Source organism: Sus scrofa, chromosome 14 (assembly GCF_000003025.6).
Source record: "Sus scrofa isolate TJ Tabasco breed Duroc chromosome 14, Sscrofa11.1, whole genome shotgun sequence".
NCBI classification, from domain to species: domain Eukaryota; kingdom Metazoa; phylum Chordata; class Mammalia; order Artiodactyla; family Suidae; genus Sus; species Sus scrofa.
The window spans coordinates 61,886,981-61,912,094 of record NC_010456.5 but is presented as its reverse complement, the minus strand read 5'-3'; the positions used below and the strand labels follow the sequence as shown (position 1 = coordinate 61,912,094).

General features: G+C 39.7%; 1 protein-coding gene across 7 annotated transcripts in view; it reads right to left on the bottom strand.

The window, feature by feature from the left end:
* BICC1 (BicC family RNA binding protein 1) overlaps nt 1-25,114 on the bottom strand; it is a 335,063-nt gene that overhangs the window by 216,330 nt on the left and 93,619 nt on the right. For 6 of the 7 annotated variants that reach the window (XM_021072798.1, XM_021072799.1, XM_021072800.1 and 3 more), the window contains exon 2: nt 1,777-1,823. In XM_021072798.1, coding sequence (XP_020928457.1) covers nt 1,777-1,823 — 47 coding nt within the window. Of the gene's footprint in view, nt 1-1,776; nt 1,824-12,800; nt 12,835-25,114 lie in introns of those variants that run through there. The other variant, XM_021072803.1, reaches the window with a different exon arrangement.

Below are 25,114 nucleotides of genomic sequence, written 5' to 3'. Positions count from 1 at the left end.
CATACACTGTGTTTCGATTCAGCTTTGAAAATGTCTGAGTCACACAAAGCTAAACATTCTGCTTTTTACATCTCTTTGCAAGTTAGAGAATTTTTAAAAAGCCAAGTCTTCCAGAGATTGCATCTATTTATGCCAACACAGCCAACACAAGGCAAATCTGTGATTTCTGCTATTTGCCTTCTCTTTTCTTCCCCTTGTGACAAGCCTGTCCCAGCTAAAAGCAGAGTATTCTGTCTTGCCCAGGTATTGATACAAATTGGACATTAACCAATGTCAGAGGAACACCAAGGAAGGGGGCCTTCGGACACAGTTTATAACCTTCAACAACATGAGCCTAAAAAGCAGAGGTGGAAAACTGTGGTCTGGCACATTCTATTTGGCCATCACAGCACTTTTAAATTTTTTAAATTTAAATCCCTTTAAGAAAGGCCGCCCACACAAAGAAGGTACTTCATCATATGGGTTCGTGTACCTCACAGTGCTCCATGAACTTCTCAGATGTCATGTGCCAGCCAAAAGTTTGAAGTGTGAATGCGGCAAGAATGCTCCCACCTCTGAGACTTCTTCCATTCTGTTTCTTCACCCCTCCAACCCACCTAAGCCTACCTCTACACATGGCGAACTTCTACTCTCCTAAAGACCTCAACAAGTCTTTATCTTCCCAAGTCCCATTGAAGAGCTGAATCCTCCCTCCATGGCCCTCACCTTCCAGCTATTTAGGTGGCTTTATCATCAAACACCAGACAATTCCTTTAGGGCAGGGACTGCCTTGCTCAGTAGGTGGTAAATAAGTATAAGAATGAAGAAATGGCAATGCCAGTATCAGATCTGAAAATATTTGCTTTTAATATCCTTGGAAGAGAATGCAGGGAATGATGAAGTTGACCAAAAGGAAAAAAAAAAAAAAAAAAAAAGCAGATCACACAGAAGGCAAGAGAATGAAGAGGCTTATAAAAGCCATGTCTGGTCACACAGGTGTTTGCCAAAAGCTTGATGACCCTTTACAGTGATATTTAACCTCACCCATAGCTGCTGCTATATTTCACTCTAGGACAAATTGTGTATTTGTTTCTACACATATGCTTTCTGGATCCCAACATCACATAGGCAAATATAATAAATTCAAATGAACAAAACAAAGAAGACTATGAATTTGAGTCAGTTTCTTTGAAAGGACACATCTTCCCTAACATAAAACCTTTTAAAAAAAAAAAATAGAGCTAACCAGAATTAATAAACTGCTCTCTTGAGCAACTCAAATTCATTATCAATCCGTTGCACCCCTATTTCCCTTGATGACCAGCCAGGCTGGCTTCAGAGATCAGAACTTACAGAGGGCAGCCAGGTGCAGAAGGGTCACAGTTACCAGCTGGGAGCAAATAGGTCGAATGGCACATCCTTTGTCAATTACATCACCCCGCCCATGGTCACACTTACAGGAAATGAGGAAGCTGTGAGGGACTTCTCTCCACACTCCCAAGTCAGGTATGGTTTGGGGAAGGAGGAAACCAGCGGCAGCAATAAAAGAAGATAATCTGGGCGGCATATCTGGCAGCCCTCACTGCCGCCTTGCCTCCAAGTGAAAATGCCATTAGATTTGCCCAGAAGGAGCCGCCATTGAATGGTTAAGTCCCAAACAGCCTACAGCCCTTTCCCATCCAGGAGCATCTCCAGCTCTCTTCTCAAAACCTACTCCCTTCTATACAGAAGGGGAGCTTCCAAGATAGGTTTATTTCTCTGTAATGATCACCAAGGCAGGTATAAAAAACAACTTACCTTCTGAAAAAAGTCTTCCCCACTTTTGCCTTTTCCTTCAGCAGCAGCTGTAAATAAAAAGGTACACATTTAAAATAGTTTCGGTTTTTTCAACCTATCTATTCAAAAAACTCTCGAATATCAGGCTTGAACATACAAAGGTAAACAAGATGCCAGTCTTACTCTCCCAAAGTTCAGTGCTTTTTAATAGGCCTCATCTGTGATGCAAAATAAAGAATTAAAACCACTAATCCAATCAGACATCTTCAGATAACTTTGCACTCCTTTTTCTGTCTGAAAGCCTCCCAAGTCTCTATTTTCAAACACAGATGAAAGTAATCTGACCTTTTCATAGTTAAGGAACTACATACATGAATAAATGAAACTACCAGTATAACCATCTGTAGGGCTGGGAGCACTTCCGGTCTGTAATCAGTTTCAGGCATGAGGCTGCCTTTTCATATGATGGCTCATTCGACAAGGCCTGCTGGGAGCTACTGCAGTTTTATGCTTTGCAAAGACTATATAATCTACATGGATTTCATCTGGTATCATTCACTGCTTTAACACACTCCTTTATTCACATTTACAAAGAAAGAGACAAAACAACATGAGAATTAAAAAGTCATGGCAGAGGGTACAGATGACAAAATTTCATGTGAGATTAAGTGATTGGTCATTGAATCTGAATTTTTTTTTTTTTTTTTTTTTTTTTACTGTGTAGAGAAGAGTAGGAAATTCAAGGAAAGGAAGAGAGGGGCTCAAAGAGCTAACGGCATCGTGTTTGCAATGGCCTCAAATTGCACCTTTCAGAAGGCAAACACCCGGTCTCAGGTTCAGGCACAGGGTGGAGGAGTGCTTAACTGGAAAAGCCACCCCCTGGCTAGGACAGAGAAAGGAGCTGGACCAAGAATATCTGGAAACTAAAATCTGGAAAAGCATGGTACCCCAAACACCTACAGACAATACCAGCAAGGGGCACTACCTGTCCACGCACACACATGTGTGTATATATAATAAGAGCACTCGCTAAAATTATTAAAGACCCGAGAAGCACGGCAGATAATTCCATTAAGTACAGAATTCAAAATCCAAAGAAATCCTCTCTACCCTCAGAAAGTAGTAAGTATTAAATGTCTAAGTATTTTTGTCACCAATTTTCACTTCATAGTTAAACGTTAAGATATCTTCTACGATTTTATTGACACGGTTTTATCTAAAAAATAGAGCACAGAGTACATGTTTCTCTGACTTCCAAATACAGCTTGGGGAAATGAATGGAAACGAGCTAAAAAGAGATTTAAAAATTAAAAACTGTATTCTGATGTGTGGGAGGCTAAACAGCCCCTCAAAGATGTCCCATCCTGATCCCTGAACCCTGTGAACATGTAAGCTTACATATGCAAAAGAGATTTTGCAGGTGTGATGAAATTAAGGCTCTTGAGATGGGAAAGGTAGGCTGAATTATCCAGGTGGGCCCATTGTAATCACAAGGGGCCCTTTTAAGAAAGGAGTAGGAAGGTCAGAGTCCAAGGAGGCAGTGTGACAACGGGAGCACAGGGAGAGAAGAGCGTGTGATGGCAAACAAGAGGGCCACAGCGAAAAAGATGAAGAGATGCTACTGCCAGCTTTGAAGATGGAGGAAGTGGCCATGAGCCAAGAAATAAAGGTGGCCTTTCAAAGCTGGAAAAGGCAAGAAAATAGACTCTCTGAGTCTTTGGAAGAAGTGCAGCCGACACCATGATATAGCCCAATGAAACATATTTCTGAATTTTGACCTCAAGAACTATAAGATAAACAATTTATGTTGCTGTTACCAAAGGGGACAGGTGGTGGGGGGTGGGTGGACTGGGGGTTTGGGATTGGCATATGCACACTGAGGTATATGGAATGATTAGCCAACAAGCATCTGCTATATAGCCCAGAGAATTCAACCCAATATTCTGTGATCATCTATTCGAGAAAAGAATCTGAAATAGAATGGATATATGGGTACATGTATAACTGAATCACTTTGTTGTACAGTGGAAATTATCACAACATTGTAAAACAAGTATACCTCAAGCAACTTTTATGTATGTTGCTATAAGCCATTATCCTTGTGGTGATTTGTTACAACAGCAAAAGGAAACTAATACATAATTTCAATATTATTTTAACTTTACTTTGTGCACAAGACATCATCAAGGCATGAACTGAGCACAGTTAGGTGAGAGTTTGAATCACACATTTCCACAAACAGATTCTTTGTAGTAAACTCTACTAATTACAATTTTCACTCTAACTTGGAAATATACCATTAGGAAAGCTTTTGAAAGAACATAAAAAGTACTTTAAAAAAAAAAAAGGCCCACTCTTTCTTAAAAAAACTGGCAAATATGGTTGAGAGGCCAGCAAGATAAAAGGTCAGCATCCAAACCTAATGACACAACTGCCTGGGGGCACGTCAACTCAGCCACCTATTGGGCTGTTTTTATCTCCAAAGCTAAAAATAATTTCAAGGCACCCCTGCTCAATGATACAATTGCTCGGCAATGAAAATCACATACCAGGGCGCAAAGACCAGAAAAAAAAAAAAAAAATTCTAGTGACACAGAGGGAGCTCTTCTTTAAAAATAGATTTTAGAATCAAAAATATTTTCAAAGGTCTGTCAAGCAAGGAAAATCAACACCCCTTTCACCCACGGGGAATTCCTTCATGACTTAAAATTCATCAGTTCAAATTTCATAATACAATTATACTTTATGACAGGAACATCCTTGAAGACACTCATTTTGCTCATGACAAATGTTTTACGTCACAACTTCGAAATGCCCCTTCATGCCAAGTCCAGCCAAACAAACTTCACAGAATAGCTTTTTAACCTCTGAATGAATAAAAGGGGGGCAACTTCCTTTGTTCAACCCAAATTATAATTATATTCCCAGAAAAACATTCAAAATTTAACCAGGATCTTGCACTTTCAGCAATGTTATGATTTGAGGTGGGATGGGAGGCAGGGATCAGGAGCTTGCACACTCATTGGCACCAAAATCTTTGGTGTTTTTTCATGACAAGTGTTTATGTACAAGAAACTCCAAATCTGAGCCTGATTTTCCCCTAAATCCTGATCCATGTCCATTTCCCAAGCCCACAAGGACCTCTGCTTGGATCCTTGGCAGTCCCAGTCTCAGGTGCAAACCATGGTGGGTCCCACTCATCTGCCCTTTGCTGCCCATTTCATTTCCAGGTGGCTATGTTTCTTTTGCAGACTCCATGCAAGCAAAGCTGTCAAGTCCACAGAAGCCCATCAAGGGACAGCAATATATTTCACCAAAAGCATTCTTTGCCCTCCCCCAAACAGGGGGCCTTCTATGTTCAAATGTGGGCATTCCATTCTCAAACTTACTCTAAATTCTCAGTATTAAAATAGAAACTCCTGGAGCTCCGGCTGTGGCACAACAGGATCGGTGGTGTCTCTGTAGGGCCAAGATGCAGGTTTGATCCCCAGCCAGGCACAGTGGGTTAAAGGATCACACATTGCTGCAGCTGCGGGGTAGGTTGCAACTGTGACTCAGATGTGATCCCTGGTCTGGGAACTCCATAGGCCATGGGATATATATATAGAGAGAGAGAGAATCAAAAATAAATAAAATAGAAACTCCTTTTAAAGTGAGAGGTTGGAAGAAAAGGAGGTTTGTGGAGTATTTCTTTCTCAGTATAAACTGAGGCCCAGAAGACATTCATTTTATGGAGTTCCCTAATGGCCTAGTGGGTTAAGGATCTGGCATTGTCACTGCTGTTGCAGGGGGGGTTCGATTCCTGGCCCAGGAATGTCCTCATGCCATGGGCGTGGCCAAAGAAAAAAAAGAAGAAGAAGATGTTCATTTTACAGACCCAGAAAAGAAAAAGAAGTTCTCTCATTCCACAAATATTTAAGTCCCGTGCTGGTGAATCAGGCCCTGGCTTCCTTCAAAGCCACCCAACTAGACAGATAAAGACAGAAAATTAAAATTAAGTTTTAGGGACCAACTTTCCCAGAGATCTTTCCACAGTCACAACTCAATCCGAATTAAATTTATTAGAAATGTAATTTAGCTATTCTTAATCTGGGTGATGCACCAACAAACTAGTCATTCTACTCTCAACCCAGTGCTAGAGATGGGTAGCCTCTATTAGGACTGAAGAATAAAGGTTGCTCCCAGGGAGACCACTGAGCCCTGGACTGCAAGAAAAAATATGAAGGATGATAGTATCTTGACCCATGGTTTTCTTTTCATTATGTTTGGAGGGGAAAACACTGCCTGTGAAATGAGCCAGCCCAGACCAGACTTGATGGCATGGTGTGCCGTGACCTTTGAAGTCTGATTCTGTTCTGTGGTAAAGGTTCGACTGAGCCTTCACATCCTTATACACGGATACACCTGCCTCTTTTTTATTCACAGTAACATGAACACACACATACTGACTTTGCAGGCTTTTTCTAACTGTCTTTCCAACATGACTTCTGCCTGATGTTCCAACATTTAATCGTTTGATTGTAAAAACCCTGGATTCTTCCTGCCAATGAAAGCAACTGTCTTTATTTTCATGACACAGAACTCCAGGAATAAATCACTTCAATACTACTGAAACCTGGCTTCATGGATTGTGCAGGTAAAGCATTTCATATTTTATGCTGAACAATTCATTTTTTATGTTTATTATAATTTCTCCAATGCTTTGCCATATTTTGTTTCATATTTTTGCTTCACAAGAAATATGGGATGGCAAAAGCCATGGCCAATAAAAACAGCAAAAGTTGAAACAGGTGTAAACTATTATGGTCTCCTAAACTACAGGGCAAGTCTAGTTAATTACTGAATTAAAGGGGGGGGGGATGATTGATTTTAAATTCTTCACAGGGCCTATGGAAACTTATTTAAATATCCTTTTCATTCTGAAATGCTTTTCCATAACATCTGATGCTTTCATCAGCCAAATCTAAAAACACAAGGGCTATGTATTTCATATTTAAATTTAGTAAGGAATATCTTTAAACATTCCTTTGAAAAGCAATGGATTCTTTTCATCCTTATAAAATCTAAGAAAAACCAAATTCAAATTACAAAAAGTGATTAAAAAATAATTCTTCAAATCTGTAAGGATTCAAGGCATTCCTCCCTTTTTTTCCCCACACAACCCAACTGTCACACATTTACAACTAAGAAGACTGGCAATCTAAAATTCGCCTGAGAAGTTCCCATTGTGGCTCAGTGGTTAACGAATCCGACTAGGAATCACGAGGTTTCGGGTTCACATCCCTGGCCTTGCTCAGTGGGTTAAGGATCCAGCGTTGCCATGAGCTGTGGTGTAGGTTGTGGAAGCGGCTCGGATCCCGCATTGCTGTGGCTCTGGCGTCGGCCAGCGGCTACAGTTCCAATTAGACCCCTAGCCTGGGAACTTCCATATGCCATGGGAAGCGGCGCTAGAAAACGCAAAAAGATCAAAAAATAAAATAAAGTAAAGAATAAAATTTGCCTGAAAGATAAATGTAGCTAGTCTGATTCTCCTGCAAAAAATATTTTACTAACAATTTTTTTACAACATTCACATATTTTTTTTTAATTAACCAATGTGGCATGTTACTAAATTTTTTTTTAATTTTTTTTTTTTTTTTTGGCCACCCCACAGCATATGGAGTCCCAGGCAAGGGATCAGATCTGAGCCACAGTTGTGACCTAAGCCACAGTTCCAGCAATGCCAGATCCTTAACCCACTGTGCCGGGCTAGGAGTCAAACCTGTGTCCCAGTGCTCCAGAGATGCCGCTGATCCTGCTGCACCACAGAGGGAACTCCAAAACATTTATTTTATCTACTTAATCCATAATGCTAAAAGAGCTCTACCAGATTTTTATTCATATATTCCTGTTTTCAGAAAATTTCTCTGCCATTTGGCAGATTCCACTGAAAGAGGAATCAGCTAAAGAAGTAGACAATGCAGTTTCTATATACTCCCAGAGAATTTTTATGTTCAGGAATCATATCTAACATTCTAGAATGCCAGGCAAAGCTCTGAGAACTGAAGAAATAGTGGACATTAAGATATTTTTTTGTTTTTTCTTTTCTTTTCTTTTCTTTTTTTTGTCTTTTGTATTTTTGAGGGCCGCACCCGTGGCATATGGAGGTTCCCAGGCTAGGGGTCAAATCAGAGCTGCAGCTGCAGGCCTACACCACAGCCACAGCAACATGGTTCCAAGCCACTTCTATGACCTATGCTGCACATTGCGGCAATGCTGGATCCTTAACCCACTGAGCGAGACCAGGGATCGAACCCACATCCTCATGGATACTAGTCAGGTTCATAATCTGCTGAGCCACAATAGGAAGTCCTAAATCAGGTTTTTAAGTTTCTTCAATCCTTAATTAAAATCATTCAATCACTCTAGCCAACTGAAGAATATCTCCAGGTTGAAACTCCAATAATAAATAGTGTCATTGGAAGGTTGTATACGACAGTGTGAGGAGGTTCAGACTGCATCTTTCCTAAAACTCCCTACCTGCTTCCCAGAGTCCACTGAGAACAAATCAAATTCACTTACCCTGAAAAAAATAATAATTTTTATCTTAACTGTGGCTTGATATTTAAAGATGGTTTTCTTCAGCTTCAGATTGTTTTTCCTTAGCCGATGCATTGGTGGTATATTGGTTAGCAGAGCTTCCTCCCCAGATTTTTTTTCCCTTAAATATGGTTTTATTTTTGTAGTTAAAAAAATTTCCATGTTCCAAATGCAATAAATTGTTTATGGAGACTATAAAACAAGACATAAAAATGATCAGTTCTGTATTTAAGTATAGATGTATGCATATACATCCAAATGTGAAGACTTAAAGGATAAACACCAAAATATTAGCGGGTGTTATTTATAGTGGTTGAATTATTGGGTCATGTGTTGCTTCCTCCTTTGCATTTTTTTCAGAATGCCTTTAGATAGTCTGAGTAAATAGCTTTTAATAGCCTTTAATTAGGAATAAAATCAGGTAAAAATCATCTGAAATCCTTCTTCCTATTTGAGAAGAAGGTTTTACCACTACTGGTTGGGTCACAGCCTCATTTTCAGCTCACAGTGTATAAGGTTATGAGGAAAAAATCTGAAGGTCAAATGTGAATATAATCTACCTAAGGAGACAAATGACTAATGTAATAGCAAAAAACGGACAATGGTCAATAAAATCACACTGAGCATTTAACATTACAGGCCTTAGTTAACCTAATACTTTCTAGATTGAAATACTGATTATGTGTAACTAACTCTGAGTAAAGGTTTAACAACTTAACGGCTATAGTAAGAAATTTCACAGCTGAGGATTTCCCATCCCAGCTCAGCGGAAATGAATCTGACTATCATCCACGAGGATGCAGGTTCAATCCCTGGCCTTGCTCAGTGGGTTAAGGATCCGGCATTGCTGTGAGCTGCAGTGTAGGTTGCAGCTACGGCTAGGATCCTGCGTTGCCCTTGGCTGTGGCGTAGGCCAGCAGCTACAGCTCCAATTCAACCCCTAGCCTGGGAACTTCCATATTCCATGGATGTGGCCCTAAAAAGACAAAAGAAAGAAACTTCACAGCTGAAATACTAAACAATCCAATATCTGAAAAACCTCTGTGATTCACATCTAAATTTAATAGCTAGCCCAAAAGAGATGCTCTCTAAAATGCATGGACCAAAAAGAGAAAAAATTTTACTATATATTTCTCACTATATACAAAGCATAAATTATGTATTTTTTTACTGAAAGGTCACATCAAATGAAACATGAAATTAAAACAGGTAACACCCATTATATGCTGTATTTAAATTTACCACATTCTAAAAGGGCTCAATGGCTAGGAGTATGAAAGAAAAGAGACGGATTATCTATGATAAATGCGGCTAAGAGCATGGGCGAGGAACTGAACTACACCTATACAGACAATCCAAGACACCCACTGAGATTTTTTTTTTTTAATTTCATTTCCCACCAAACTTTCAACAGAACTAATCAGAATAACAAAGATTATGACGGGGGTGAGCAGCCCTGACCTATTCTAACAATGGAGACCACCACTGCCTCTTTAAAGTTTATACCTGCTGACTCTCACAGTTAAATCCTTGGCAGACTACACTTTGTCAAAATTCAGATTTTTTTTTTTCATGTTAAATCTCTTAGGGCAATAAAGCTCTGCCAATATTATAATGCCAGGGACAATCTAAGATGGTGGTGGCCCTGCCACACACTCAGGGCACAGCATTAGCCTCGAGTAAAAGCCAGCATTCTCTAATCTACGGGCTTCAGTTTCAGAAAGCATCCACTACTGTCAAATATAAGAAAACAAACATTCACAAAAATCTAAGAACATCTAAATTACATTATCCCTTGCTTCAAGCAAACTTGAACTCTTCAACCAACTCTGGCTAAGAGTTTATTCAGACTTCAAATTTATTGGCCTGACAATGAAGACCTTCTCGTGGGCTGATGACCCTAACAGACGTCAATGGACTCTCAGTCCAGCTGATTAACAGAAACTTCGCTCATGTCAAATGTCTTCTTTTCCAACCCTATCTCTTCTTACATAATCCACCTCTGGAGAACCATTTAGTCTGGCCTGTGGTCCTACACACTATTAGACAACTTGGGAGTATTCACATAATATTAGTTCTTTTTTTTTTTTTTTAAAAATCAACTCTTTCTAGCCTTATCAGAAGCTAAAACGATGTTCATGGCTTTTATATAGCTTATGTTGGTCTTGCCTGAGAGCGGTCTTATCCAAAACAATAACCACTGGCCACCGCAGCTACTGAGCACTTGAAATAGGCTGTTCTGAAACCAAATGTGCGGTAAGAATAAAAAACATAGTGGATTTCAAAGAGAGTACAAAAGAAAAAATTTTAAATCTCATTAATCATTTTTGATTATACACTGAAATGATACCATTTTTATATATTGGTTAAAGAAAATTCTATTAAAATTAATCTCATCTGTTTTTTTTCTTTTTCATGTGGTTATAAATTTGGGGGGGGTAGGGGGCGCACTTGGAAGTTCCCAGGCTAGAGGTCGAATCGGAGCTGTAACTTCCGGCCTAAACAACAGCCATGGCAACACGGGATCCAAGCTGCAACTGCAACATACATTGCAATGCCAGATCCTTAACCCACTGAAAGGAGACAAGGGATCAAACCCGCATCCTCACAGACATTAGTCGGGTTCTTAACCCACTGAATCACAACAGGAACACCTCAGGTGGTTATAAAATTTTAAATTACACTGTAGCTCACATTATATTTCTATTTCACAGTGCTACTATAGGGGATAAGAAGTGACTTTGCTGCTACCCAAAGAGGCCTGAAAAGTCTCAAGTAGAGAGCACAGGGCCAGGTCAAAGGACTGAGAACAAGGAACACCTCCAAGTAGAAGGAGTCTGCAGCTTGAAACCAAAGCTGTGTCTGTCTTAAGCTCCAGAATATTTTGAGGGAAAAGGAAAATGTGCTTGGTGTCTGGGGAGGTGGTGGGAGGGTTAAGGAATTAGAGTAGTTTGAATAAAATATATAACATTAATAACCATTTCCTTAATATCCAGCTTTGGCCCAGCCCAAAACTATTTAAGAGTTTATGTGGATGGTTATTTAATGGAATGGAATTTATATTTCTTTTGTGTTTGTAATAACATGGCAATGAAGGAAGCCAACTTGTTTTAAATCAGAACCAAATGTGTTCCAGGCATGTTTAAAGTTCAGGTTATATGCAGCAATCTGTGACAGGGTGACCTGTTTGCTATTCCCCCCACCAAAAGAGGTACCAGGATGGGAGGGCACAGAGATGTACTTGCTTTTATCAGGATTACGCCAATTCATCCAAATGCTGAAAGACTCCCTTACTGAGTCATTTAAACAATACTTATTTAGCACATGAGGTACAGAGAGGAGATAAAAGCTGTGGAGGCAGAGAAAACTGGGTTCAACCCTAGGTTTGCCATTTACTAGCAGTGTTAACGCCAAGTAATATAGGCTCCCGAAGGCTCTATTCTCACCTCCAAAATACGCAAATAAGGACTCTGTAAGAATTTTTTAAATGGAAGAGTTCCCTTGTGGCACAGCAGGATAAGAACCCAGGGTTGTCACTGCAGTGGCTTGGGTCGCTGCTGTTGCTGAGGTTTCGATCCCTGGTCCAGGAGCTTCCATATGTCATGGGCATAGCCCCCCCCCCCAAAAAAAGAATTTAAAAAAATGGAAGCCTGAAACTTTGACCTCAAAGAACTTACAGACTTACCTATAAGTAATAAAATGACCAAAAGGTTGAACATTATGTAAAAGTCACAGATAACAAGAATTCAAAGTACAGACCTGATAGAAAGCTCTTGGGCTGACTGTTCAACATGGGAAAGGACTGAGACATAGTGAGATGAGGAGAGTGAAATCCGGGCAGAGAGAATGCTGTGAATACCCGTGTCTGTCTGTCCAAACTTGCAGTCTCCCTTTTACACGCCCCAGAACACTTAATATACCTCCTGTTCCTAAAAGGAGCTGCAGGTGCAGGACAGCAGAGAGAAGCGGAGCTCTCCAGGGACTGGGTACATGAATACCTTCAGTTGGCTCACACTGATTCTTTACCAGAGGGAGCACTACTCCCCAGAGGAGTGTTTGGAAGCATGTGGGTGTTTTCTGTTGTTGTCACAGGATGGGGAGGTGGTACAGACACTTAGCATCCAGGGCAGCTCGATAAAGAACTGCTCCACCCATACGGTCAATCCCCTTAGGTGAACAACCCTGGTAGGACATTTCTTTTTGAAATGTCCTTTCTTCAGTAAATGATATTCTAAATAGTGCCTACCTATGCCTCTTCTCATTTCTGTACCCTCAGTGGCTTAGACTTAAGACTTTGCACCGCCAGAACAACTAGGACAGCTGTTCCTACTTAGGGTTAAAATTTGTCCCAGGGTGCTCCACATGGGCCAGTTCTAATGCATCATATTCTAATTCACGTCCGTCCATAGCTGATGTACATGGTAAGGGCTGCACTGTGATAAGATAGCCATAGAGCAGTTATTCACCTTGAAATGTTATCAGCATACAAGGTCATTCTCTTGCTATTGAGGACCACCAGTCCACAACGCCCACCAAAGCAGAAAAGATTTTGGTTCCTTGTTCTGAAATATGAACAAGAGCAAAACAAAATGACAAAAGGAGGGGGAGGAGGAGAGAAAGGAAGGAGGAAAGGGGGGGGATGGAAAGAGGAGGAGGAGAGGGAGAAGGAAGGAGGAGGGGAGAGGAGGAAAGGAGGACAGGGCAGGAGGACGAGGTGTGGAGGAAGAAGAGGAGGAAGATGAAGGAGGAGACAATGACAAAGAAAGAGACAGTGGGGGATGGGGGAAGATGGAGGAAGAAAGGGAAATTTTGTTTTAATCTACAGCATTATCAGAATGAGAAGAATAAGAATAAGCATTACAAAAAATGGGACAATATTTTTAAAAGGAGAATATTTAGAGAATAAGAAAAAAAATATTATAACCAAAAACATATCAAAAACAACACAACTCTATCCAATATTTGGAAAATTTTTAAAATCTCCCAGGAAGGAAAACAAGATGGCCTATGTATATAAAATAAGGGAGAAAAGATAATACAGGGTTTTTTTAAGTTATATCCAGGGGTTTCCTGATAGCCTAGGAATTAAGTATCTGGTGTTGTCACTGCTATGGCTTAGGTCGCTGCTGTGGTGTGGGTTTGATCCCTAGTCTGGGAACTTCTGCATGCCATAGACATGACCAAAAAAGAAAAAAAAAAAAAAAAAAGCATTAAGTTCAATCCAAGAGTCCAAAAACCAACTAACCAATTTTCCAGAAAGAGAGAACATAGATAGAATATAAACTAGATAGGAAATATCAAAGAAACATACCAGAAAATTTCCAGAATTAAAAAAGTATCTATATTGATAAAGCAAACTAAATATCTAGCCGAATGAATTAAAAAATACCCTTATCAAGGCATAGCGTACTGAAATTTCACACACCTTAAATAAAAGCTTCTTAAAATATTCCAAGAGACTAGAACAAGTAATAGGCAATTAAAATGGTATGAGAATTCTCATTCTTGCCTTAGGAAGCTACATGATAATGGAGTAAAGCCTTAAATTCTAAGGGAAAATAATTTTCAAGCCAAAATTCTTTATACAGCTAAACTTTCAATCAAGGGGAAGGATACAGTGACATTTTCAGACAAGAAAAGTTGAAAAAATTACTTCCCTACTATGTCCTGGCACTATTAGAAGTTGCATGCTACCAAAATGAGGAATTCAGCCAAAGAAGACTTCCCTGAATACAGAAAATTAAGAATTAAAAACAGAAGTGAGGAGGGGGAAAGAATCACCAGGATGGAAGCAGAAAAAATTCCTTGGATGACAGCTGTGCAGCCATCCCAGAAAGCAAATGGTACAGGATAGAACATGACAATCAGCTTCAAGAGGAAGATTATTTTTAAAAAAATAGTATCTGAAAATTATCTGCTATCTTGGCCATGGGGGAAATTATACTAAAGGGATAGAGAGGATGTGGAAAGAATCTGTGTACTAAAATATTAAGTTCCAGGGGAAAAAACAAGGCAACTGTTAACTCCAGGGAAAACAAAATTCTGACAAAAAGTAAATGAAATCTCTGTATACTCCTGGGTTTGTCAGGGAACAGCAGCAGCATAAATAACATAAACACAATATTGACTTGACCAAAACTTGTGATTTAACTTTATTGGGAAGAGAAGGGAAGAGAAATGGGAACCACTAACTCCTTTCTATAGCACAAGAGTATGTATGAAATAAGAGAGTCAAGAGAAAGCAATAAAAAGAAATGACTTAGAATAAAAGAGATAAAATGGGAGAAATGGCTCAAAGAGGAAAAAGCGGCTGCATCTAAGGAACAGGACACGGTGTTACAGGGAGTTACTATGATTTTCCAACAAGTCTTTTTATACAACGTCATTGTTAAACTACATGTATATATTATTTGATGATAACTTAAATGTACTAGCCAATTTCAGTACTCTGGCCACAGAAAGAATATGAAGAGCACATGTGAACATCTGGCCTAAGACCATTACAGCTACAAGTACAAAGTAGAGCTAACGTCCTTCCACGATTTGTCAAGAGAGAAATTATGCTTTTGCTTAATTTTTTTATCTTGACCTCACAGTATTCATACTTACATTTTATTTTAAAAGATTTCTGGTTAAAGTTGAGTGGTCTAAGTATTAGGCTATGAATCAACAACAAGAAGAAAAAGTTAGTTTATCTCTGCAGCCCTCAAGACAGCAGCAGCAAGGCCTGGGGTTCTGCTATTCCCCTCCCCAGAGGGACTAGGCAGCACCAGACTAGGAATGGCAGGAATAACAGTGGCATTAAGTGAGCCACTCAAGGAGCAAGAGACTGGAGGAATCCTTGGACTTTGAAGTCTCCTTGGCAGTGCAGAGCCCAGTGGGAAGGCAGAATGAGAAAAAGGTGAGACAAATGGAAAGACTGACATGGGGCAGACGATGCCCACATAAGTCAAAAAAGAAGACAGGCCTTTGCACATAATAGATGGATCTGAATGTATCTGAAGATCATTAATAAAAATTCCACAGGCCTAAAGTAGGTACATAAAAAGATGCTCAACATCGCTAATAATTAGAGAAATGAAAATCAAAATTACAATGAGGTACCACCGCACACCATTCAGAATGGCCTTTATTAATAAATCTACAAATAAGAAATGCTGGAGTGGGTGTTGAGAAAGGGAATCCTCCTCTACTGTTGATGAGAATGTAAACTGGTAAAACCACTATGGAAAACGGTAGGGAGGTCCCTCAGAAAATTAAAAATAGAACTACCATATGATCCAGCAATCCCACTCCTGGGCATATATTTGGACAAAACCATAATTCAAAAAGATACATGCACCCTTTTATTCATAGCAGAACTATTCACAATAGCCAAGACATGGAAACAAACTAAACATCCATCAAGAAGGAATGGATTAAGAAGATATAGTACATATATCCAATGGAATACTACTCAGCCATAAAAAGGAAAGAAATAATGCCATTTGCAGCAACATGGATACAACCAGAGAGATCACTAAGTGAAGAAGTCAGACAGAGAGGGACAAACATATGAGAACACCTGTATGTGGAATCTAAAAAATAATACAAATGAGCTTACAAAACAGAAACAACTCATAGACATAGAGAAAAGACTTGCAGTTGCCAAGGAGGAAGTTGAAGAGAGTTGAATGGATAGGGAGTTTGGGGTTAACAGATGCAAACTATTACATTTAGCATGGATAAACAACAAGGTATCTCCTGGGATAGACCATATTGGAAAACAATATTTTTAAAAGAATATGGATGGATAGATAGATATGTAGACAGATATGACTGATTCACTTTGCTGTAGAGCAGAAATTTGCACAACATTGTAAATCAACTATACATTAACTAAAAAAAGAAAGAAAAATTCCACAAGCCTACCTAATGCTGGTGATGCTCAGTATTACTTATGTATTAAATCCAGTACTAAATGAATGTCTAAAAGTCCACTCTTCCAAGACTTTAGAAATTGCACCAACAGAATGTCATTGACCTCCCACTCCTAATAACTATTATGGAAGTTTGTAATTTCCACCACAAGGAGGGTTCCGTCACTGTATTGTCTGTATACTTTCACTTTCTTCACAAAATTAACCTGTGGACTACCAAATGGACAATTTCCATGGTCTTTCCATAATCTTTTAAGTTGTCAATACATTTAACTATCACAGAAAATTTATCTTTTTTTTTTTTTTTTTTTTTTGGCTGCAAGTGCAGCATACAGAAATTCCAGGACCGTGCCACAGCAGTGACAATGCCAGATCCTTAACCTGTTGAAGGAACTCCTTTTTTCACTGGATTCCATTAGGTCAAATGAGATAGTTCCACTGAGGCAAACCAACTGGACAAGGGCTTTCTACTATTCCAGTGGACTATACTTATGTCAACTTGAAGATGCATCAGAAAGAAGGGTGCTCATGAAAAAAATCATATTCACAGGCAACCCCCCTCTTCCAATCTCATTCCATCTTCATGTTTGTGGGAGCTTCAGAATCTACACATTTATAAACATGTCAGATAATTCTTACACACAGTTAAGCCTCAAGGCTTATGACATCGCTAAATCATGTGGTGACCTCAGTGCTTTTATCTCCAAACTCTCAAACTGACTTTCTATCATCCTAGCAAGTTGCCCATCACCATCTATTGCAGTTTTCACCTTCATCCCAGGATTACAGAGAAATAGCAATTATTCTGAGTTAGGTAAAACGTTTAAGTCTGGACAATGTTACGTCATTCTTGGCATTAAGGTCATGCCAGTGCTCTGGATATTTAGCATAATTGTTACAGCCCAGAGAAGTTTTCAGGACTAACTAAAGGACAGCAGAAGCAGTCACAGCCTTAACATTTTATCATTAAAGCTGTGGGGTACGGGGATAAATTAGGAGTATGGGCATAACATATACACACTTCTGTACAAAACAGATAATTAAGAAGGACGTACTGTACAGCACAGGAAAATCTATTTAATAGTTTGTACTAACCTATATGGGAAAAATGAGTGGACATACATATATGTATAACTGATTCACATGCTGCACACCTGAAACTAACCTAACATTGTAAGTCAACTATACTTCAATACAGTTCAATAAAATTAAAAAAAAACTGTTCCCATCCATATATACATATATACATATATACATATATATACATATATATATGTATATATACAGCCAGTCCTCATTTTATTTTATGATGTAAAGTAGGTAACATTACATGAAAGCATAGGCTGGCTTGTCAGACTATGAATTTTCACCATATATAACTTTCTTTTTCACAAAATGTTTGATTTGGTGTCTAAAAAAAAAAAATCAATGAACTTGCTTCTAATCTTCATGCATATTAATTAATCATTCTCTAAAGTCAAGCACCAGAGTTCTACATACATGAGAACATATTTAAATAAGGAACCTCATTTTTTCAAATCATACTCATCACTTCACAGACAACTTATATATTTAGCTACACATTTCATTGCATTATTGTTGTTACTTGGAATAATCATGTTAGACCTGAATCTTTTTACATTTCCCCTTTTAATTATCTTCCCTAAAATATGCATTCCATAATTTATCAGTAGTTTTCATAATATTCCACAAAGCACATTAACATTTATTTGAACTGGAAGTGTAGTCAGATTTAATTTTTTGTTTTATTAAAGTATAATTAATTTATAAGGCTGCAATAGTTTCTGCTGTACAACAAAGTTGCTCTATGTGAGGCTTGTTAAGTCAACACTGCCTCACATTGCATCTCATTAGAAAAGATCTCAAGTATTAGGATAACCAGCAGGGGGGTCCAGTAGTTTTGGAGGACATTTTACTCCACTCAAGGGATCCAGGTCTATAACCTCCAGGTTTATGGAGATTATAGACCTTCAGATATACACAAGCAAGACAGCAAAGGTACTCATTCGAGGGGATCTGACCTACGATCCCAACAGCCAGCTGCGCAATCCAGCCTTCTGTAAAACGTGTCTCTGCATCCTCAAGTTACTACAGATCAAGGCATCCTCATTCAGGTCACCTAGGAAAACATTTAGGGGAGCTCCTATTTCTCAAACTCAGCAGTTTGCTGCCGATAAATCACAAGCCTGCTTTTAGGAATTAAGCAGATCCTCTCCTCTCGGGACATTCAGTTCGAAAAAGGATAAACTCTGAGGACTAAGCCATCGATTCTCATCTATGAAAAGGATCATTTGTTTTTGTTAAAGCTGACTGAAATCCAACATCTGACTACAATTTATTCCATTTAAAGTCCTTGGTTGGTTAACATGAATTCGTTTTTCATCAGTAGGCAGAAAACCACCTTTAAATGTGGTTTTCATCTCAAACAATGCTTGCAGAGTAATTTTAAGGTAATAGTCTTTGGCCTAGGATAAAAGTTATAACCGATATCGTTACCTCAATTTCCTTTCATAAAATATGTGCGTATATTTACGATGCAAACATGGTGGTCATATTCTAAGCCATAGCTTTATTCTTATTTCCAGAATTGTAACTTTGGTTAAGAATCACATTCTATCTCAATTAAAATGAATGTGCTGTAACAGCATTGCGGGCCTGGGTATATTCACTTTCCTGAACAGTTCTATCTTCTCAGCAGCTTTTTGTACTTTGTTTACTTTGGAAAGTTTAAAACTCATTTTTCTTAAGTTCAAGGAACTTAAATGTCTCAGGCCTTGATTATTCACCAGTCGCAAAACATTCAAGCTTTTCTAAAAAGGTAATGAAAATTTATTTTCCACCTTGAGGTTGACCACTGGCAATGCTTGCTCAAGCTTTGGATGTTCATGATAAAGAGCACCTATCCTGAAATATAAAGCGTAAAAATTCTCTAGATCATCTTTCTGATTTTTGCTAAATCTGTTTAGGTTAATTTCAGAATGGTCTGAAAATAAATTCCTGATATGTAACAAGTCAGACCTGAATCCATCCTTCTTTTTTTTTCTTTTTACAACCACACCTGTGGCATATTGGAAGTTCCTGGGCTAGGGTTGGAATCAGAACTACAGCTACTGGCCTACATCACAGCCAGAGCAACACCAATTCAAGCTGCATCTGCAGTCTACACCACAGCTTGCAGCAATGCCAGATTCTTAACCCACTGAGCGAGGCCAGGGATTGAACCTGCATCCTCGCAGGTTCCTTAACCCACTGAGCCACAATAGGAATACCCATCTTTTTCATAAATGGTATATTTTCCCAGAGAACTGAAAGATTTGATCTCAAGTAAAGGTTTTATAATTTATACGACTGTAATAACACTGGAAGCACCAATAAGTATATAAAGCTTGCACAAATGTAAACCTGAATAATCATTCTGGAAAATTATTTGGTTTGTATACTGTCATTTCCACATACTTGACTCATTAATGCTATTTCTAGGAGACTAGGTCCTAAGAATATAATTCAAAATGTAAAATAAAGAGGAGAAACTATTAGCACAAATACGTTCATTTTAGCATTACTTACTTGTTTCTATTTTTTTATTAAAGCATAGTTGATTTACAATGTTGTGCCAATTTCTGCTGTACAGCAAAGTGACCCAGTCATATATATACACACACATTTCTTTTCTCATATCTTCCAACATGTCCTATCCCAAGAGATTGGACACAGTTCCCTGTGCTATACAGTAGGACCTCATTGCTTATTCATCTAAATGTAATACTTTGCATCTACTAACTCCAAACTCCCAGTCCATCCCACTCCCTCCCTCTCCCCCTTGGCAACCACAAGTCTGTTCTACATGTCTGTGAGTCTGTTTCTGTTTTGTAGATAAGTTCATTTTAGTAATACTTATAATAAGCAAAAGACATGGAAAAAGGAATGTGAGAAGCAAGAAAATGTAGATATAGGCACTTACTCAAACATGTTCAAGTTATTTGAAAAGAGTTTTGATGATTTGCAAAAGATGGAGCAGTAAGGAAAAAATTATAATAAAGATGATAATAAACTATCCAGTTAAAAAAAATTTAATAGGTATGATTTTTAAATGGGTCATAAAACTGTATGTGAAATATGACCACAACTATTATTCTTTAAATATACACACAGAAAGGAGGGACAGTCATCAAAAGACCAAAATGTGTATGCCAGGAAAAAAAATGATTACTGCAGTATATTATAGCATTTTTTTGATTTCTCTCTTTTTCTTAGGATATAGCTGTAGTACTCTAAAAATGACCCCCAAAAGCACAGACACACACATATATAAAGGTGAAAACCACTTAAGAGTTTTTATCATAAATCTGGTCATTTTTTAATCTCCTTTGAGAAAATAAAGACTTTGTGAATTTGTATTAATCCATATGTCTAACTGAAACCAATAAACTCCAGATTTCGAAAGGATATTTTAAGATTAACAAAGTCAAAACAAACGTACAAAACAGTACATCTTGCTCAAATTCTTCAAATGTCTCCCCAAGCTGGGATGCTTGCCTTCTACTAGGTCCTGCCAAGCTCCTCCCACTGCTGTGAGGTGGAGACAGCCTCAGTCTGCCCATTTTCTGGCCCTCATTCCAGGCACACTGTCCCCCTGTACAAGGCAGTCAGCTTAATTGTACCAACTCGGTGGCTATAAACAGAACTCTACAGCTGTGGGGCTTCCAAATCGGCACCTTTTACGAGGGCCATCCCGAGCCAACGAAAATGATTTTGAAAAGCAGGGTGCTAGGTTACGTGCCTGTTATAGCAGCAAGGGCTGAGGGTCAACTTCTCAAAATAGTGCTTTCGTTCGAACCACAAGCAACAACCCCGCCTCACACTCACACGAAGAGATAATGAGTGCAAAGCGAGGAGGGAAAAGTTCACCTCCCTCATGGAGAAAAGGCTATCTTGAGCTTCAGTGGATGCATCTCCAAGCAATGCATAAGCAATCTTTGCCCAAAGAATTTCCAAACATGTAAGGAATCACAAACCAGAAAAGTGCAGGTGTTCCTTCCTACCCCTGTTCTACCAGATGCTGTGAAAGACAATCAAATTCGCACTGGTTTGAGCAAGAATGCTGTTTGGGAGACACTCAAGTGGCTACAGTTTATGAAGAAATATTCCTAACAGGGAAAAAAAAGTCTCCTCTGCTTGTCACCATCCAGCCCCTGAAATGGAGGGAAACTGGTCTCAGATTTTTTTAAATTTGTTTTTTATTAGGTTATAGTTGATTTACAGTGTTGAGTCAATTTCTACTGTCCAGCATAGTGACCCAGTTATACATATGTACACACACATTCTTTTTCTCATATTATCTTCCACTATGGTCTATCTCAAGGAACTGGATATAGTTCCCTGTGCTATAGAGTAGAACCTCAATGTTTATCCATTCTAAATGGAGACACTCCCTGGTCAAGCAGTCAATATTGATCTGCTACTGTGTCCAACCCTCTTCCAGGTAGAAATGATGGGAGAGGACAGGTAAGTAAAAGAAAATTAAGAAGAATTGTTTAAAAATGATTTGAAGGACACTGGAGTTCCCGTTATGGCTCAGCGGGTTAAGAATCCGACTAGCATCCATGAGGATGCAGGTTCAACCCTGGCCTCATTCAGTGGGTCAAGGATCTGGCATTACCGTGGCTGTGGTGTAGGCCAGCAGCTGCAGCTCCGACTCAGCCCCTAGCCGGGGAACTTCCATATGCCACAGGTGCAGCCATAAAAAGGCATTTAAAAAAATGATTTGAAGGATTCACAGTAAGAAAATCAACATCACTGCAAACTATTCTCTAAAGATCACAACTCAAAACCTGTCCTCAACTTTCTCTACCACCTTTCTCCCACCCCTGCCAAAGAAGAAAAATGAACAATGACAAAAGAGAGGGCAAAGAATGCCATCCTGATTTTAACCAAAACGGCCAGACACGGAACACTGCATGTATTTCTCATCAGGACACCCAAAGGAAGGACTGTGTCCAGATAAGGCCAATTAATATAATGAATAAGATATTTATTAGAGGATATTTTTCCTCTAATCAAGTTTTCTGTGGAAATTTTCATTCTAGGGAAGAGACATGGAGGACACCATAAAACTGCATTTATAAAATTATAAAAGGTATGGAACAAATACAAAGATCTGCCACATTCTAGGAAATATACTCTACATGTTTTAGAAAAACAATCACCACCACCTCTTTTTTTTTTTTTTTTTTTGGTCTTTTTGCCTTTTTCTAGGGCCATTCCCACGGCATATGGAGGTTCCCAGGCTAGGGGTTGAATCGGAGCTGTAGCCACCGGCCTATGCCAGAGCCACAGCAACGCGGGATCCAAGCCACATCTGCAACCTACACCACAGCTCACAGCAACGCCAGATCCTTAACCCACTGATTAAGGGCAGGGATCGAACCCGCAACCTCATGGTTCCCAGTCGGATTCGTTAACTACTGTGCCCACGACGGGAACTCCACCACCAACTCACCTTGAGAAATACCACTAAGTGCTATTTTATATGCAGTTGGGAAATCTGTGCACCTTGGGTGGCAGACCTGAGAAACAGAATGAGGTGCAAGAAGAATTCTTAGCAACTTACACTACACAGTCCACAAGGATAGCGTGTGTTTAGAAAAGCTGAATGTCCTCAGGGTGACACATAGCTCAGCTCCTGAGGACATATCAGCCTTTCCAAGATGACCTGAGGTGCCCAACGCACAGAGAACCTGGAACAGCACTGTTTTCTAGCTGCATCCTACAACCGCCCACCAGCCAAGCTCAACATTCCACCTGCAACCACAGGTAAAATGAATCTGCTTTTCAGTCTTCAGAAGAGGCCCCTGAGTCACACCCACACTGGCTTTAAGCCTTCCCAGCATTTTATCTTCTTATGACTCAACAGCACCTAAAGCAACATGGACATGCGTATAGTACCTTCAGGGTATAGAATGTGTGACCAATGAGGGCATATTTCACCTAACGGGGGTGGGGGAGGAGGGGTGTCTGTGTTTTATTCTTCTTCTTCTTTCTACGGCCTCACCTGCGGCATATGAAAGCTCCCAGGCTAGAAGTCCAATCAGAGATGCAGCTGCCGGTCTACGCCACAGCCACAGCCACACAGGATCCAAGCCGCATCTGCAACCTACACCACAGTCACGGCAACACCAGATCCTTGGCTCACTGAGCAAGGCCAGGGATCGAACCCACATCCTCATGGACATTAGTCGGGTTCTTAACCCACTGAGCCACGAAAGGAACCCTGGGAGTGTCTGTTTAGTTGTTCGAGAGAAGGCAGAAGTGCATTAGCAGAAAGGTTCGATAGACTAGAAAAGGCAAGTGAGGCCTTATTGTCAAAGATCAGTTTCTCAAAAGCAAAATTCTTGTGTCTTTCCTCAAGTAAAATATTTCCCACTGATTCCAGGAAAATGGACACTGGTTATACTCCCGCAGCTCTGCATAATCTCATTTTATTTCTGCAGATCACTTGCCAGGCAGGTGCTTTTTTTTCCAATGGTTAATCTAAAGAGCTTATAAAACTATGAGGGATTGAGAACAATGGCAAAGAAATGTAAATGCTCAGATGTGGGTGTCACTTTCATTAGAAAAACTTGGAACCCTTTCAGTTAGGCCATAGCATTGTAGTAAAAGGATTTTTCAGTCTGGTATAATTCTCAAGCCTCTTGCTCTCAAATAAGAGGGAATACACTCATTTCCCAAAACATCCATCATGACAAAAGATTCAAGCGCCGTAAAGATCACAGCATACACTATGTTTCTTGGTGGTAACTGGAACCGAAAACAACAAAATTCTTTAATTAAAGAGAAATGTTAAAAGCATCTCTACAACAGGGAGAGATTTGTTTTGAGCAGACTTCCTCATCATGAGTCATTTCATAGATCGAGAGCTGGAGGATGAGAGCCAAGAACCAGCAGACACAACTCCTCAACACAAGCAGGCCATTTACATCCAATCTGGTCAAAGTCTTCCAGCCAAGACGGAGCACCGCTAGGGCGAGGGATCAGCACTGCGTACTTAGTCAGCAACCCCGCCGGTTTGGGAAACTGCCTAAAAACAGCTTAAAACTCCTCTAGGAGGAGTTTTCTGCTCCATGCTCAATCCTCTTTGAGTAAATGTAGCACAGATAAAGTATCATACCATCCACAAACCCAATGAACTGATGGTTACTCATGGCTAATTCCACATGAATAAATCATATTTTAGACTTTATGGAAATAAGTGGCAATGGGCAAGGATGGAAACAAAACCCATCCACAATGTAGGGATGAAAAGTTCATTATTAACTCAACTGAACAACTCTGAGCAAAATGACTTAACCTCCCTGTACCTCAAATTCTCCTCATGCAAAAAGGGGGCAAAAAAACAGTTTCCAGTTGTATGTTTCTGATTGGATTCTCCCAGAAGCAGACTCCATGATAAGTATTTGAGTGAAAATCACTGATGCAGAAGTTGGTCCCAGGGGTTGCTGGAAGGGAGGATGGAAAGTGAAGGGGGAGGAGTTCCCGTCGTGGCGCAGTGGTTAACGAGTCCGACTAGGAACCATGAGGTTGCGGGTTCGGTCCCTGCCCTTGCTCAGTGGGTTAACGATCCGGCGTTGCCGTGAGCTGTGGTGTAGGTTGCAGACGCGGCTCGGATCCCGCGTTGCTGTGGCTCTGGCGTAGGCCGGTGGCTACAGCTCCGATTCAACCACTAGCCTGGGAACCTCCATATGCCGTGGGAGCGGCCCAAGAAATAGCAACAACAACAAAAGACCAAAAAAAAAAAAAAAAAGAAAGTGAAGGGGGAAAGAAGGAAGCTTGTACACGTGTGT